General features: G+C 57.2%; 3 protein-coding genes across 3 annotated transcripts; 1 reads left to right on the top strand and 2 right to left on the bottom strand.

Annotated features, from left to right (window-relative positions):
• Positions 1-5,733: 5,733 nt before the first annotated feature.
• PHYSODRAFT_338764 (hypothetical protein) lies at positions 5,734-8,183 on the bottom strand (the record flags this gene model as incomplete). Its single annotated transcript, XM_009536639.1, has 4 exons — positions 5,734-5,938; positions 5,979-6,942; positions 6,974-7,212; positions 7,963-8,183. 4 exons carry the CDS (start codon positions 8,181-8,183, stop codon positions 5,734-5,736), a joined length of 1,629 nt encoding a protein of 542 aa, XP_009534934.1.
• Positions 8,184-9,130: 947 nt separating this feature from the next.
• Positions 9,131-11,263, top strand: PHYSODRAFT_521988 (hypothetical protein; the record flags this gene model as incomplete). Its single annotated transcript, XM_009536638.1, has 2 exons — positions 9,131-9,856; positions 9,890-11,263. The coding sequence occupies 2 exons, from the start codon at positions 9,131-9,133 to the stop codon at positions 11,261-11,263; spliced, it is 2,100 nt and encodes a 699-aa protein (XP_009534933.1).
• PHYSODRAFT_522984 (hypothetical protein) lies at positions 11,235-15,556 on the bottom strand (the record flags this gene model as incomplete). The annotated part of the gene is made up of 4 exons (XM_009536637.1): positions 11,235-11,789; positions 11,952-12,186; positions 12,280-12,366; positions 12,441-15,556. 4 exons carry the CDS (start codon positions 15,554-15,556, stop codon positions 11,235-11,237), a joined length of 3,993 nt encoding a protein of 1,330 aa, XP_009534932.1.
• Positions 15,557-16,729: the final 1,173 nt, after the last annotated feature.

Genomic DNA, 16,729 nt, shown 5'->3' with positions numbered 1-16,729 from the left:
TATTTGGATCGTTTATTTAGATTAATCTATACTCGGAGGCCCGAGTATAATTAACTCTAATTTAAACTAAGCTACGCTTCCTCACATACACGCGCACACGTGTAAGCTAAAGTAGTGAGCCAAAGTAGGCCCATTGCACCTGGTAGCACTTCGTAGTCCGTCCAACGACCGACTACCTGAGTTCGTACGTCACCGCACGAACGCGGAGCTGAGAACCTTCCCATCGATACGGAGGTGTCCATGGAAAGCTCCACTACGCCTGCAACTCACGTTGCACGCGCTGACTGTCCCCACCTGTCGGACCCAGAGTGGGAAGCTCTCCAACGACTGTCAACAGTCATTGGTGAGGCGGCTGTAGCTACGATGCTGCGTACGCTAACGCCGACAGAGCAACATGGTGTTGCTCTGGGATTCATCATGAGGGAGCAGCGAGATGCTGCTTCGTCTACCACGGTGTCGTCCCCGACGACACCGCGCGCGCAATCGCTGAAGCTCAGCGTGAGCAATTTCGTTGGAAGAGAGGGCGGGCCTCTTCTCCGTTGGCTTGTCGAACTCGACACTGCCATTGCGGCTCGACGCATCGTCGACCCGTTGTCGAAGGTCACGTTCGCCATGTCATGTCTTGGCGGACGTGCAAGAAGTTGGGCGTATGGACGCCGACTCTCGGATCCTACGTGCTTTAGCATGTACGAGGGTTTCAAGGAAGAGCTCAGACAAGCGTTTGAGCCACCGCAAAACCAGTTCCGGTCGAGGGCGGGGTTCCTCGACCTGCAGCAGGGCAAGCATGATGTCCATGCTTACGCTCAGAGAGCACGGTACTTGGTCTCGAACATCGTGACCAATCCGATCGACGAGGCGACCAAGGTCGTCACGTTCATGAAGGGGCTGAGAGATGGGCCTGTGAAGACCTATCTCTTCCGTGAGTACCCGAGTACTCTCGAAGCTGCAATTACTCTTGCAATGCAGGAGGAGTTTAGCCTGCGGCAGGCTAAGCTGCATGCACATGCGCCGAGGCCACAGCCACGCCCGGTAGTGAGGACGGGAGGCCCATTACCCATGGACCTCTCGTGTGCTGCAACTGTTGGACCCCAGCAGTCGCAGGGAAACAATGTGCGATGCTACCGTTGTGGTAGAATCGGTCACTTTGCTCGGGAGTGCACGGCCCCCGTGCACCAGCAGGGTGGCTATCGCGGCGGTGCCGGGCACCGTCGCAACCAAACAAAAAACGCTGGACGCCAGTAGGCGCGGGGCGCCCTACTGGTAATGCAGTTCCGCGTGTCGACCTTGGACACGCGACACTGAGGACTGCAGCCCCCAGTGAGGTTCATTCTCACTGCAAGAACCAAGATGACAAGCCTGACCTTGTCATCCTGAATGTGAACTCGATGAGAGCAAGCGGCTCTCTCCGTGCTTTGGTAGATTCTGGCGCGTCGAAGAACTTTGTTTGACTGCGAAGTCTATCAAGGCTTGACTTCGAGGATTTAAAGATACCTCGAAGTATGTTGGAAGTACGACTGGCAACGGGTGCCATCGTGAAGACCGAAAAGCGCATGGTACGCGTGCGCTACCCGTATGAAGATCAAGAGTTTGTCGAGACCTTTATCGTCCTGGATCTAGACGATAAGTTTGACATTGTATTGGGCATGCCGTGGCTTGCACGACATGATCCGGTCATCGATTGGGAGAAGCGCACTCTCGTGCGCTTCGGTCGCGACAGCGGAACAGTGAGCGATGGCCCTGTTGCCGCTACGCACGCACCGACAGGTGCGCGCGACTCCCCACTCGAGACAGCGCCTAATGCCGCTGTCCCGGAACGCCCTGGGCGCGCGCGAGCACGCAAGAGCAGCAAGCGTCGGCGTCGCCGCCGACGGCTGAAGGAGAAAATGTGTTGATCTCGGAGATCGACACCCGCTTTTCAGCGAATCAGGAAGAGTCTCCGACCTCAAGGGGCACGGATGACGCAGACGAGTCACACGCCTCAGCCGTGGAGGCTGACGCGAATCTGATTGGATCAGGTCCTGGCCAATAATAAGAGCCAAGGTGACGTAACGCCGTCGACTCCGGGAGTCGATGGCTTTGGTGAATTTGATTCGTCGGCTCGGGGAGCCAACGCACCCTCCCTAATGGGGGTCTCCGCCAATAACAGGCGTCGAGGTAAAGATGGCGTGTCGGCTCCGGGAGCCGACGCTGCAGGCGGTGCGGACGGTTGCAAACGTCCCGCACCGGAAAAACTTGCATGCTGTCGTGCAGCCGGGCTGCACGACGAAGCGCCGGGTGACCAAGCCGGGCTTGAAGTCGCTCGCCCGCGGGATGAACCCGCCGGCGGCACTAAAGAAGAACACCCGTCCACGGCTGGGCCTGGACGAGGTCAAGAACCAAGCGGAGCCGGGCTCCGCAAAACAAGAAGTCGGCGCATGCGAAGGTCGCTGCGCAAGTCTCGGCCTGGGTCCGAGACGCTACAAGGAATGTCTGCCGGGCAGACGGAGGCTGAGAAGCCGGACGTTGAACGTCTTGACGCGTACCTGTGCCGGGTTCCGGTACAGGGAGATGACACTCGCTAACCCTCCGACGCAAGCGTCGGAGTTGACTTCGCTTCCAGTCCTGAGCTGGAAGCGCTTCGCGCGTGACTTGCACGATGGACGCATCGAGCAAATATGCATTCTCTCGGACGCCGAGAGAACGAAGAGCGAGAATGAAGAACTGAGGCAGTTCTTCATGAAGACCACCACTGAGAGCGAGGACACTCTCAGTGCGAAGACGACGAAGGAGCGCTTTGAAGAGCAGAGCTGGGACTCATTGAAAACGAGTCCCTACTACGAGATCTTACGGGAGTACGCGGACGTACTTCCGGAAGAGATTCCTGCGGAGCTTCCGCAGGACAAGGGCATCCAGCACGAGATTGATCTCGTGGCGGGGACGAAGTACTGTGTCACGCGGCAGTGGCCACTGCCGCGAGAGCAGGTCAAAGCGATCGACGACTTCTTCGAAAGTCGTCGCAAAGCTGGACAAGTGCGGGAATCGAAATCCCCGCACAGTGCTCCGACGTTCTGTATCAAGAAGCCACAGGGCGGCTGGCGCATCGTTCATGCGTATAACAAGCTGAACGATGCGACGATACCGGCGCAGACGCCGATACCTCGAAAAGATGTTATCATCGATTCGATGGCCAGGAGCACTATCTACAGTGCTCTTGATCTGCGCGATGGGTTCTATCAGATCCTCATGCGTGAGAGCGATATCCCTCTCACGGCAGTGAGCACGCCGAGCGGCATGCTCTGGGAGTGGCTAGTGATGTCGCAGGGTCTGAAGAACGCCCCTGCGACCTTCAACAGGTGCGTGACGCACTTGTTGCGCTCGGTGCGCGACTTCGCACCGAGCTACTTCGACGATGTGTTCGTCCACAGCCGGGCTGTGGACGGGATAAGCGATGTTGAGATGCACAAGGTGCATCTCTGGAAGCTACTTGCGCTCATGCGCAAGCACAAGCTCTATGCGAACCTGAAGAAGTGCATCTTCGGGGCGAGCGAAATACCCGTGCTCGGGTGTCTCGTCGGGAAGAACGGCGTCCGCCCTGACCCTAAGAAGGTCAGAGTGACCGACGCCGTCGAACGTCAAGGAACTGCGGCAGTTCCTTGGCTTGGCCACGTACTTGTGCAAGTACGTGAAGGACTACGCGGGCATGATACGCCCGCTGTCACAGCTCCTGAAGAAGGACGCCGAGTGGGTTTGGACTGCTGAGTGTCAGCAGGCCTTCGATGCAGTCAAGCGGGGCTTGACTGAGGCGCCGATCTTGGCGGTGGCCGACCAAGATCGCCCATTCCACGTTGTGTGTGACGCATCCGACTTCGCAATCGGATGTGCGTTGATGCAGCACGATCACGAGGGTCATGACCGTGTCGTCTACACCAATCGTGTCAGCTGAAGCCAGCTGAGCGCAACTACCCGGTACATGACAAGGAGCTCCTTGCCATGAAGTACGCACTCGCGAAGTTCCGAGTGTATCTACTCGGAAGCAAACCGTTCGGGGTCTATACGGACCACGCGTCGCTGCGGACGGCTGTGAAGTCGCCGCACATCTCGCAACGGATGGCGAGATGGCTCCCATTCTTCGCAGAGTATAACTTCCGGGTTGAGTACAAACCCGGAAGACTCAATGTGGTGGCCGACGCGCTCTCGCGTCGACCTGACTACGCCACGGCTGATGCCGATGTCAATGCCATTGACGCCATGCGATCGAGCACCCCGACGTCGTCACTGTTGGACGACGTGAAGGTCGCGTACGCGCACGACGCGGACGCGAAGCTCTTGCTGGCCTACGGCTCAGCGCCTTCTGACCAAGCTCGTCAGAAGCTGCCGAAGCATCTTCGTGCTCGTGCACACCGTTACCGGGTGCACGATGGGTTATTACTCTACAGTGCAGTCGACGACAACGCGGACCGCGTTGTCGTGCCCAATGACCATGATCTGCGACTCAGGATCATGTATGAGTATCACGATGCAGCGACTGCGGGGCATCCGGGCCGTGAGAAGACACACCTTCTTCTCACGCGAGACTTCTACTGGGCCCACCAGTATAAATGGGTGCGCAAGTACGTCCGTGCTTGCGAGGTTTGTCAACGTGTGAAGCCTGCGCCTTTCGCGCAGACTCCCTTGCAGTCACTACCAACTCCACGGGAGTGTTGGCAGTCCATGTCTTTGGACTTCGTGTTCGGTCTTCCCCCGGACCGCCAGGGGAACACGGGCGTTGTGGTCTTTGTTGACCGCTTCAGCAAGATGGTACATCTTGCTGCAGTACCCGCTGAAGTGACTGCGAAACAGACGGCGCGTCTGTTCGTTGACATGGTGTTCAAACACCATGGCATGCCGATCGACATTGTGTCGGATCGAGACCCGCGCTTCACTGCACACCTTTGGCAAGAAGTGTTTACACTTCTTGGGAGTCAACTTTCGATGTCGACTGCAGACCATCCGCAGACGGACGGGCAGACCGAGCGCGTGAACCGCGTGCTCGTAGACGTGCTTAAGCGCTACGCTCACTCGTTCCAACATTGGAGCGAGTGCTTGCCGATGGCGGAGTTCGCCATCAACAACTCGGTGCATGCCTCGACCGGGCATACACCGTTCTACGTGAATGCCATCAGGCACCCACGCCTCCCGAGTCTACTCGGGATGGTGGCTCCTTCCTTAAGTGGGGGAGGATCTACGACTGCAACACAGCAGCCGAAGAATTCCGCTGACACTTGCACAGTGTCAGCCGCGACTACGCGCAACAACAAGAAGAAGCACGCGTCTGTGCAGGGCACAGACGCCGACAAGAGCAAAAAGAAGAAGAACGGGTCTGTGCAGGGCACAGACACCGCGAAGACGAACGCAGAGGCCGGGCCTACTGCTAGAAACGAGCTGAACGAGTTCAGCGCAGACAAGCCGTCATTCGGTTTGTCCAAGACGCTATCGCAGCTTCTGTCGACCGACAGAAGCTGAACGCAGACAATGTTGGTAGGGGCAACACTAATGAATTCAAGAAGGGTTCATTGGTTTTGTTAGCAACTCAAAACCTGCCTAAACATGCAGTTTCCGACTTCGGGGCGAGCAAGCTCGCTCCGCGCTTCATCGGGCCGTCCACGGTGTCGGCACGGCATGACAACGCCTACACGCTAGATATTCCATCTAGCATGCGCCTCCATCCGACCTTTTACGTCGGGCGGCTGAAGCTATACTGGCAGCACGAGCCACCTAGCTCGGCTGGCCCGAAGCGGAAGCCCCAGCGGGAGCGAACCTCTGCTCCAGCGCGTTCACGCGCTGGGCCAAGCGTGCGACGCGACCTCCCACGTCGGCAGAGATGTCCGACGCGGTCTGCGAGGCCTGAGCAACTTGAGCTCTCAGGGTCGCCATCTCCTGCTTCAGAGCGGCGAAGCTGCTCCACAGCAGCGACCCGCTCCTCGAGCGTCGGGCCAAGGTCAACACCAGGTTGACCATACCCGGGGCGTGTTCCCACCACCGCCGCCTCCGATCCGCGACGCCCGCGGCTCAACACGCTGGATTGTTGAGCGTATTGTGAACAATAGTATCCCGAAAATGAACCGGCAGCCGGTTCGTTATCGTATTCGTTGGAGAGGGTTTCCGCCCCACCAAGATACATGGGAGCCACGGGACGTCCTGCTGCAGGACGTTCCGGAAATGGTGAGGGAGTACGAAGCTCACCACGCACTGCCGACGCGAAGGTAGTGCGAGCGCTGTGGTCACCTACAGCGCCCGAGGCCCCACGACCGTCGCGTTCCTCACGTGCCAAGAACTTGGCACGGAGATCCTTGAGACTCGCAGGTACACGAATCGTCGTGTACCCGTTTAGGTCGCGGTCGCTCAAGCGCGCCGCACCCGGAAGACACAACGTGCACTGATGGCCTTCGGGTACAGCGCATGGAATACCAGCGTCCACAGAGGATCTGTGGAGCTGCTCCAGCCTCCCGCGCGTCGAGAATGTCTCGAAGCGCTCACGGGCATGCTTAACCCGCTCACGGTAAGCAGCCGTCTTCTTGTTGAAGTTCTCAACAAAAGCATTCCAACTTTGACAAAGTGCCTGCCACTCAGGCACTTTGCTGCGAGAAGAGGTCTTCTTGCTGGAGAAGTATCGGAGCTCGTGAAAGAGCCCGATATAGTAATCGGCCCTTTGATTCGTTAACGGGTCAAAGTGCTGCTCCTCCGCCACAGCATCATCGTGGATCCCGCTGCATACGTACAGCGGAATTTCATTTGGAGGCACGGTGTTGCCCACATGGTCTGCGATCTCTGACGCAGACGGCATCCACGGATCGCGCGCTGCCTGAGCAGCGCGCGGAGAACTTGAAGACGCCACCTCACGCGGGGAGCTTAAAGCCCCAGCAGCGGAGAGCGGAGTTTCGCTCTCGCCGCGCGAACGCTTCGAGCTCGAAGCGTCCGAGTCGTCTCGGCCCGGCATGCGGGTCGAGACTATCACTGTCGATAGACTCCTTGCGTTTGTTGGAAGAGGCCTCGCCCTCTTCCATCTCTACGTCGTCACTCCCATAGTCAACGGCGTCGTTGACTACAGAGGAACCTTCGAGGACAATCTCCGACTGAGTTGTCCCCGACGCGGCCTTTGCAGCGAGCGCGTCGCGCTTTGCCTGCTGGTGCTCATGGTACTGAGCAACAGAGAGGTTACCCTCTGTTGCGGCGGCGGTCTTCTTCTGCGGCGAGCTCATTGCGGAATAAGCTCGAGTTTTATTTCTCCCAACGTGAAGAATTGACGAATGGTCAATTTCCTGATTGACGTGCCGTGACTCGGCGCGTCTAACCTTGAGGGGGGGATGGTGTAACAGGGTTACACGCACAAGTGGCTACAGTCACTTGTAACTCTAACAGATACGACGTCTGTTAGAGGTTCGAAAGACTTTCTCGACCTTGGTGTAGACACACCAAAGGCTACATACATTTACGACCACCACGACGGGTGGTCCATAGAGACTTAGGATTCCTATTGGCTGAGAGCAGCATCTCTTAGCCAATGAGCGACATGCATAGCATTGGAATTCTTCCAACCAGCCTTTGGCAGATTCCTATCTTAGAATATTACATTTAGAGGAAGTCAGAAACATAAAACAAAAATAGCAGTTCTCATTTTAACCCAAAAACATTATTTGGATCGTTTATTTAGATTAATCTATACTCGGAGGCCCGAGTATAATTAACTCTAATTTAAACTAAGCTACGCTTCCTCACATACACGCGCACACGTGTAAGCTAAAGTAGTGAGCCAAAGTAGGCCCATTACACCGCATGGGACGCTCTTGCCGCTCAGCTGGTAAGTGATGCAAGCTTCTCTCATGACAAGCTGAGCGGCAAGACGGCTCAAGCGCGTAGTTCCGTCGTGGGTAGCTTGTGCGATAGAGGAGTATGCATAGTGCCTCTGTGCGGTGCAGCCTGTCGCGATGAGCGGTGATGACATACTCAGGTAGCGCAAATAGCTCCACGAGCTGGTAGATAGCCGCTCTCTCGAACCTAAAGTCCTTGACGCAGTTGACATCAGACTTGCTGCTCAACACGAAGCGGATTGAGGGGATGATGGGGCGCTCGGGGCGCTCACGGTGCTTGTTGTTCGCTAACAGCAGCAGCAGAGCAGGGCCGACGTCGACAGAGCTGCTTGCAGCAGCTAGCACAACAGTCTCCATTGCGAGGCAATATCGTGAGTGCCGCAACAGCCATCCGATGGACATATCATTCTTGAGGGGGCAATGCTTGTGGGAAAAGACTTCGAGCGAAATGCGTTGACTAGAGTTTTCTTCACCATTCCCACAGAGCTCTGTGGGAATGGGAAATGCAAACTGCGAAAACTCTCTATTTTACAAACTTAAAAATTCGAGCTTTGGTTGAGATCTATGTGGAGCTTGTAAGAAATACAAACTAGTGCTATTGCACAGTCTGCTTCAATTGGTCTTTTCACTTCATTTTGTTCCTCTACTGCTTCATGCCAGTGTTGTCGGTAGCACACCGGTTCGATCTGTTTACGCATATAAACGGACCCAGTGCGGCACCGGGGTCATACCAGTGTGATAAGTATCCTACCGGTGCGATCTGCCCACACATATAAACGCCACAGGAGTCGTACCGGTTTCAAGAATATATACCAGTAGATGTCAGGAGGGTTCATCGTTTGACTTGATGAACCACGGATATAATCCTATTTGGTCTGCGATAGCAGCACTAACGTTGCTTCCAATCCCAGTATAAGCTCGCCACTCAGACACAGGCAGGACAAGCGAAGCGAGATAGATTGTAGCTTGAGTTTACGATATGCACAATTCCCCCACCAGTTTACAACGGGTGTTTTTTTTTTCACGTGTGTGAGATGTTGGCTGTTTTCATGTGTACGGATGAAATCCATGTGTATGTTTTGAAGGTTCGATTATTTTCACGTGTGATGGGAATACGCTGATGTACCAAGAGCCTGCTGGAATCCCAGATAACTTTGTACGCCTAATAACCCCAGAAGTAGCTGTCGAGGGCACAATCATTGTATAACAAAATAATTATGGTAACTTTGATTTTTAAGTAAAAAGCCGTAGCATGCCTATTCTCGTACTTGGTCCCATAAAATGGGCACTTGCCATTCACACTCATGACCCGGAAGCGCCGAGGAGGAGCTGCTGGACACTCGCACCGGCGCCGGTCCTTCTCCGAGGGCGACGTGGAGGCGCGCGTGAAGCGCGCCAAGACGCGCCGCGAGGAGGCATCCAGCGCGGGGTCGTCGGCCGAGGCGGTGGCCCACTTCCAGGCGCTGCAGAGCCGCGCGGGCGCCGCGGCGCTGGCCGACGTGTTCGAGTGGCTGGGCGACGCCGTGGTCGGGGAGCTCGTGGGCCGCTGCCTGCTGTCACAGTTCCACCACGCGCCGCTGAGCGCGCGCGTGTTCCGCAACTTAAGGCTGGCGGTGGTGACTAACCGCAACTTAGCGCAAGTGTACGACGCCATGGGCTACGCCACCGTGCGGCGGACAGAGGCGGACGGCAGTAATAGTGCCAGACTCAAGCAGAAGCAGCGCGCGGACGTGGTGGAGGCCGTCGTGGGCGAGCTGGTGCTTAAGTTGCACCAGCAGCAGACCCCGTCCAAGTTGCAGTTGATCTCAGACCCCACCAATTACCGGGCGCACTTGGATGCGCTGCTGGCCACCATGTTGCACCTGCACTTCGCCGAGCGGACTAAAGCTGCGGAGGAGAAGGGGGAGACGATGCTGGCGGCCAAAGGCCCGCTCACCGTCGCCTTCAACCCGTTCGCGTGTCTGCCGCAGGAGCAGCTGGACGAGGCCACGGGCGAGCTGCAGGTGCGCGACGGCGTCTTCGAGCACGAGGTCTTCGCGGAGCAAGAGCAGGATCAGGACCAGGAGCAGCGCGCGTACACAGACCTCATTGAGGAGTACAAAGGAGCAGGAAGCTCGAGAGGTGACGGAGTGCACCACTATTTTGCAGCTGCTGAGACGGTGACGACCAGTGATCGGGTGGACGTATTGGTGGATGGGGGAGAGACGGAGTTGACGGCGGCGCAGCGCGTGCGGCTGGCCATGCTGCAGCTGGACGAGCAACATATACTGCGAACTTCGAGCGAGATCTTTGAGGTATTCAAGATCTACGGCATGGCGGTGCTCTCGGAGCGCATGAGCTTGTCGCTCGCGCTGCCGCATGTGACGCTCGGAGCTCAGCAGAAAATTAAGCGGTCGGAGATGGTCACGCCCGCGAGACTCACGCGGCAAAGGCAGCTTGTGCTCTCCGTTGCGAACCTGGCGGCATGTGCTGCTGCGCTGGGCATTGCGCAGGCGATGGATTCTGAAGAGGACGCAGCGGGAGGAGAGGAGGAAGTGGCGGCTCGACGGATACAACAGGAGCACGGACGCGCGAACACTTTGCGCGCATTCGTGGGCTTCCACAGCGCGGTTGCGACCACGTCGACCGCGGCCAACCGCCGCAGCAACTTGCTGGTGAACGCGATTTGCGCTGCGCTGTACGACGCGGCATTCGCTAGTCAAAGCGAGTTCAGTACTTCCGCGTCGCGCGCGTCCAAGATTCCGGAGAGGGAGCCGCTCGTAGCTCTGATGCGGGCGGTGGGGGAGGCGCGGGTCTTCATGAACAGCAAAACGTGCGACGACCTGCACGCGCGCGGAGAGAGACCTGTGTCAGAAGCAGCGCGGGAGCGCGAGAGGAAGCTCAAGTCGACTATTTTACTGCGCCACTGTGACTCCAACACGCTGGAGGATCTGTTTGAGACCCTCAACAGGGAGCAAGAAGCGCAACGCAAGCGGAGTGAAGCCACGCCGGGGTCGCAGACCCAGCGCAAGAGGAAGCCCAAGAAGAAAAAGGCCGCCGAGGGATTCGCCGTCACTGCTGGCTGCATTACGCGAAACCTTGAGCGCTTCCTTCACCGTCGCTTCCTCTTCTGTCTCGAGGAGATTGTGGTTCTCTTCGCTCAGCGCAAGACGGAGGCGTGTCGCGCGCAGATCGCCGTGTTCCAACAGGACTTGGAGCCGTGTGTGGACGAGTCCCAATTCCGCAAGTGGGAGGTCTCAACGAGTACACTGACGTTGGCCATGCGCGACAGCTTCTTCAGGATGCTGCTGCACGACATTTGCCAGTTCCACGCCATTGTATCGTCCAGCAGGAACACGCGGGAGGGGACTCGGATCACGCAGCTCCGCCTGGCGCTCCACTACACGTGGTCGAACATCGATACCCGCATCACCACGGAGCAAGAGGCTCGCAGCTGACGTCTTTGTCGAGTTTCAGGTGCGGAGACAAACTAGTTGCTGGAGTTGGCGGACTGGTTGGTAGCGTGCGTGTGTGATGCCTCACTGGCGGAATGCCTCGCGTGGGAGGCTCCGTAATAAAGCCTTGCGGCGTGGATTCCCGAAGCTGTGCTGCCTTTGCTAGCATCACTACTGCGTTTTCTACCGTGTGCGGGTCAGGGCGGGAGAGCGGCGACAACGCAGTGTGCAGAGTCAGCTGACGCATGCCCAGCGCTCGGTTCACGCGGGCCTCCATGACATGCGCTAGTGCCGCTGGGGTCCTGGCGTGCCGAATACGTGACGCTCCCTTCTCCTGATAGACGCGCTCGCGCTGTTTCTGGAGGAAGTCGGCGCCTTTATCCCGCCCGACGTGGAACTCAAGCGGACTGTCGAGCGCTGCAGCCACACCGCGCGATCGCTTTTGCTTGCTCCACGGACTCTCGTTCTCGAAGGTTAATGTTGCTGGTGCTGACTCGGACCGACTGAGGGGCGCATTGCAAGCGCGTGGCTCGCAGTTTGTAGTTGCACGTCGAGTTGGTACTTGCTGCTTGGTCGTGGTTCGTGGAATCGGTGGTGCCGGTGTCTCGATCTGGGGAAGACTTTCGACGGAGGGGTTGTCAGTGTCTTCGCTGCTTCTGGTCGTGTGGGGTTGCTCAGTGCGGATGAACACAGGAGGGAGGTTTTTCGGCGACTTTACTGGAGAGTCTTGAGCTTGTTGTGTTGGTGATTGCTGGTTCTCGGCCGTCGAAAAGAAGAGGAAGGAGGTGTCATCGAGGTCCTGCCACCAGGCCTTCCGCTCGGTTCGCTTGCGAGGGAAGGCTTGGTCCGGCCTGGTTCGTTGCAGATGTCGAGAGAGCGGAACGGGTTGGTGTGACAGGGGTGTCGCGCTTGGAAGTCGGAGGGGACTGTCAGGGTTGTCGTCGTCGTCCGTGTCGCTTGCAGCCTCATTGTCGGGGACGCTCTCAGTCACTCGTGGCGTGACCACGCGGTCGACGGACCCGTTCGCTTTTGCCTCGTCCAGAGCTGCTGAGAGCCCTCTGAAGCCTACGATGAGGTCACAGAAGTCGTCTTTCACTTGTGCATTACTCCCGGCGAACCTGTCGTAACATCATTTGGTAAATGTTTGTACCATTAAACTACGCAGACAATATGGACGTACAAAGTGGCGAGGGGCTCCATCGCCTTGTCCAGCTCTTGGTGTCTTCGCTGCCACATTCGATCTAGTCTTTTCAGTGCGAAGACGGCGTCGTCCACGTCCAATATGCGGCACATTTCGAAGATGAACGCGGGCTGCTCGTACTTCGAGAGCACGCGGAAGAGCAGGCTCGAGCGCGCGTACTTGGCAAACCCGCTGACGTAGCGGAGGAAGTCGAGCAGCTTCGTCACCTCAGGGAACAACGACAGCACAGCCACTATATCGTTCAGAGCCAACGCGTCCGCCAAAGCCTCCCGGATCACGTCTCGCAAGACCAAGAAATGCTCGTCGACTGTGAACATACAGACGACCCTCGCCACCCGATCCAGCAGCTCCGTAACTTCGGCTTGACTCTTCTCACCAACGTCGCAGTACTCGGCCATCAGACGCAGGAAGAACCACTGCGGCTCGCTCTTCAGTAAGCGGAGCAGTGGTGCATGGTACCCCTCGTCAACCAGCCCAATAACGCGGCAGAATGAGGGGCTTACCGGTTCACAGCTCGGGCTACACATGGCTGTACAGAATACGCTCACCGAGCTCTTGGGCATCTTGACCAGGCTGGAGAGCGCCAATGCTCGCTCGCGGACCGTAAGTTTCAGGAAAATGGCTACGAGGCTCACTCGGATGGTGGTTTGCAGCGGGTTGAAGAGCAAAACCAGCAGCCGGAGCGACTCGTTGTCTTCGAGGTTGGACGCTACGTCTGCGAGGTTCTGTACGTCGTTCGGTCCGTCCAAGGCACGAAGCTGCTCGACGAAAGACGAACGGATATCCCACGACATGCGGTGGAGCAGCGCGACCAGGACGTGCATCAACTCGGGAGGAATCCGAGTCGAGTAGCTGATGATGCGCAGCAGAACCCCCTTCTCCGGTCGATCCACGAGCATCTCGAAGAGCAGATTCCGGATGTGGACGGGCAGTTCAGCAGCGAAGATGACGAGCTCTCGACTAGAAGCCTGGTTCATCATGTCCACCGCCACTGTGATAAACACCTCCAATTGCTCGGCGCTGACGTACTGCGAGCCCATCAACTTTGCGAACATTTTGTACTCGACCTTGGCGAGCATCAGTAGCAGCTGGAAGAAGGCGTCGAGGGCTTCAGTGGACCACGCCGACATCTTCGCTAAGAGCCGGCAGTTGGCGTCGCAGGGCATGCTCAGCATGAGGCGAGTCAAAGCCACTTGCTCAGGCATCCGCTGCGTGCGCAGGAAGAAGAGCAGGCGATCGTACTCCACGAACGGAATGACGCGGAGAAGACGCAGCACCTTGTGCCGCGCGAGTTCGCACTCGCAGAGGTATAACAGGACTTTGGCGTGGATTTCGGTCGAGGACGGGGAGGCTGTCCCAGCCCCGTCAGCTTGGGTATCTGGGTGATTCACGAGGATATCTCGACAGAGAAGTGTCTTGTCCTTCCGTTCAAGGTTGGTGAGCATTTGAAGGACTGTCGTCACCTTATCATCACCAAACTCAGTGTTATTGGTGGCATGGAGACTGAGCAGCGTGTCGTAAAGCGGCAGCGTTTCCTCGCCTGGCATATCTTCCACCAACTTCACGAGCGTCTCACGCCACTCGAGGTGAATCGCAAGAAATAAGCGCAGAAAAGGTTGAAGACACTGCAGCTGAATGAGTTCAAGCCCCCGACCGAGCACCACCAAGTCGTCTGCTGTGCGAACCTCCACTCCGTACATCAACTGCTGAGCCATGTCGCTCGGTAGTGTGGACAGCTTCTGGATCACAAGGTCCGCCGAGTTCAGGCGAGCGTACAGGAAGAGCTTGAGCAAGAAATAGTTCCCGCGCAGGTGCGATTGACTCGCAAAGGCGTCGTACGGGTCTTCTTCCTCCTCTGGGTCGGCATTCAAAGGCGAGTTGGACGTAGCGACCATGAGGTCCAAGAACCGCAGCTGGCTCTGGTTGGAGAAGGTGAGGAACAGGAGCAAGAAGTCCACCTTCTTGCGGCCGAAGCTGAAGACCGTGGCCACGAACACCTCGATAGCGTTCGGCTCAGCTGGAGCCAACGCCTCCAGCATCCTCAGCAAGTCGTTCTTCGGGAAGAATGGCAGGCCGCGCTTGACGACCAAATGGATCATCCTCTCGCTGTTGAACTTGGCGAAGAGCGTGATCAAGATGATGGTGGGGAACTCTTCCAGCAGCAATGACAACTCGCGTCGCACCGCCACATCCAGATCCAGCAGCTTGGCGGCTGAAATGCCGGTGGTCTCGTAAAATCTGCCCAGCTTCTTCAACGTACTGGTGGTTGTGGACAAGAAGCCGCTGTTGTTCGACGCGGCCAGGAGCTTGTGGACCGCATCGATAAGCGCAAGTCGCTTGGCGGTGTCCAGAGGCCGCAACAGATTCAACCACGTCAACATACAGTGCTCACGGATGGCTCTACTAACGAAACTTACGGCACTTTCGTAGCCAGGACCGTAAATTACCTCACCGTCCACTTCATCTTCGTCGCTTCCTCGACTCGTAGCAAGCACGGCATGATCCAGTTCATCCAGCCAATTGATCCAGTCTCGCAGTTCGGGTAGATCCTCCGCGAACAGGTCGAGAAACTCTTTCTGGAACTTGAATGACAGCGTCTTGGCCACGACGCAGTAGGTGATCGCGCGCGAGAGCCCCAGCGTCTGGTAGATCTTCGTGAGGAGGTGGCGGTCTCGGCTGTCTGCGAAGGAGGCGTAAAAGTGCATGAGCTGCTTGGTGACTGTGCTGGTATTGGCGCTAATAACCCCACTATCGTTTCGCCTTGGAGACTCGAGACAGCCGAGGTGGTTGCTGCGTAGTTGCCGCTGTCGGTCGTGGGAGGTGACGTAGTGGTGCATGCGGATGACGTCCTGCAGGTAATGCTCCACGTCGTCGGTCGGGTCGAACTGGTGCGAGAACCACGACGCGACGTTGGCGAGCGCGACTGTGGACTGCATCGCGCTCAGGATGTCGGTGAGCTGGACTTGTTGCGGCACGCGGAAGCGACCGCCGACCATCAGGCGCAGCTCCTCCGCCATCGGCAACTTCTCTAGCCCGAGCAGCAGCAAGATGCGCTCGAAAGGCGGCAAGGCCACCTCAGGGCCATCAGAAGCCATAGGCAGTGAGGTGAGTGAATAATGCGAGTCAAACTTGGAGCTGTGATGGCTACACTTGAAATAGCTCCCGACAAAAGTCTGTCTCACGTCACATACGATGACGTGTTGCTGAGGTTATCAACTGGAAGAGAGTGAGAGAAATGCCTGGAAATCTCTTGGAAAGCCCCCGTGAGGGAACATGACCACGGGAAGATTGAGTCTTGCCAATTCAGTCTCCAACTTTCGCCTCCGTGGTCAAGTCAATTGGAGGGTCGAGGATGTTTTTCTCTCGTAGACGATCGAAGAGTTCGCTACGAGCGGATGCGGCTGAGGCGGAGCTAGCCATGCTACGCGAGAAGCTGCAGGCGATTAAGATCATGAATGCGTCTGCCACACGAGCAACGGAGAGCACCGCCAGGCCCAAGTCGGCCAGCTCCATTCGCGCTGACGCTGCGGAGGCAGAGTTGGCGAAGCTGCGCGAGCAATTGAGTGGACAGCACAAGAAGAGGTTCCTAAAGTTCAGCTGTAAGATTGGCTGGTGCACGCACGAGGGCAAGTGCGACTCGGTTAACGCTGATATCGAGCAGCTTAAGAGAAGACTGACGGCCATGGAGCACGAGATGGAGCAGATGAAGCGATTTAGCGAGATCCGAGGCGAGATGGAGCGCAGGATCACGAAAGTCGAGAAGGAAGTCCGACGCAAATGCGAGAGTTTGAACGCACTAGACCTTGTGATAGTCATGGACTGCACGGGGTCGATGAGGGAGTGGATTGGACAAGCGAAGTCTGCAATCATCTCGATCATCAACAATATTCAGCTTGACCATCCCAGAGCAAAGATTCGGATTGGCTTCGTGGCCTACCGCGACTTTTGTGACGGGGCCGAGCGGCTGCAGACTCAAGCGTTGACTTTTGACGTGATGGCAGTATACGACTTTATCGCCTCACTCGAAGCGTATGGTGGTGGAGACAGAGCGGAGGATATTCCAGGCGGACTTGCGGCAGCATTGGAGATGCCCTTCGAGGCGAAAGCTAAGCGCATTGTGCTTGTGGCCGACGCGCCGTGCCACGGGAGCAAATTTCACGACGTGGAAGACAATCTGACGTATCGCGCTGAGATCGAGCAAAGCCCCGACATTTGCGCTCAAATGAGGGAAATGGTTCAGCGCGGCATCGACTTCACGATAATCGAAG

The sequence above is a fragment of the Phytophthora sojae genome, assembly GCF_000149755.1.
Source record: "Phytophthora sojae unplaced genomic scaffold PHYSOscaffold_9, whole genome shotgun sequence".
Classification (NCBI taxonomy): domain Eukaryota; phylum Oomycota; class Peronosporomycetes; order Peronosporales; family Peronosporaceae; genus Phytophthora; species Phytophthora sojae.
Note: the sequence above shows the minus strand (reverse complement) of the source record. Positions and strands in the feature narration are given on the sequence as shown.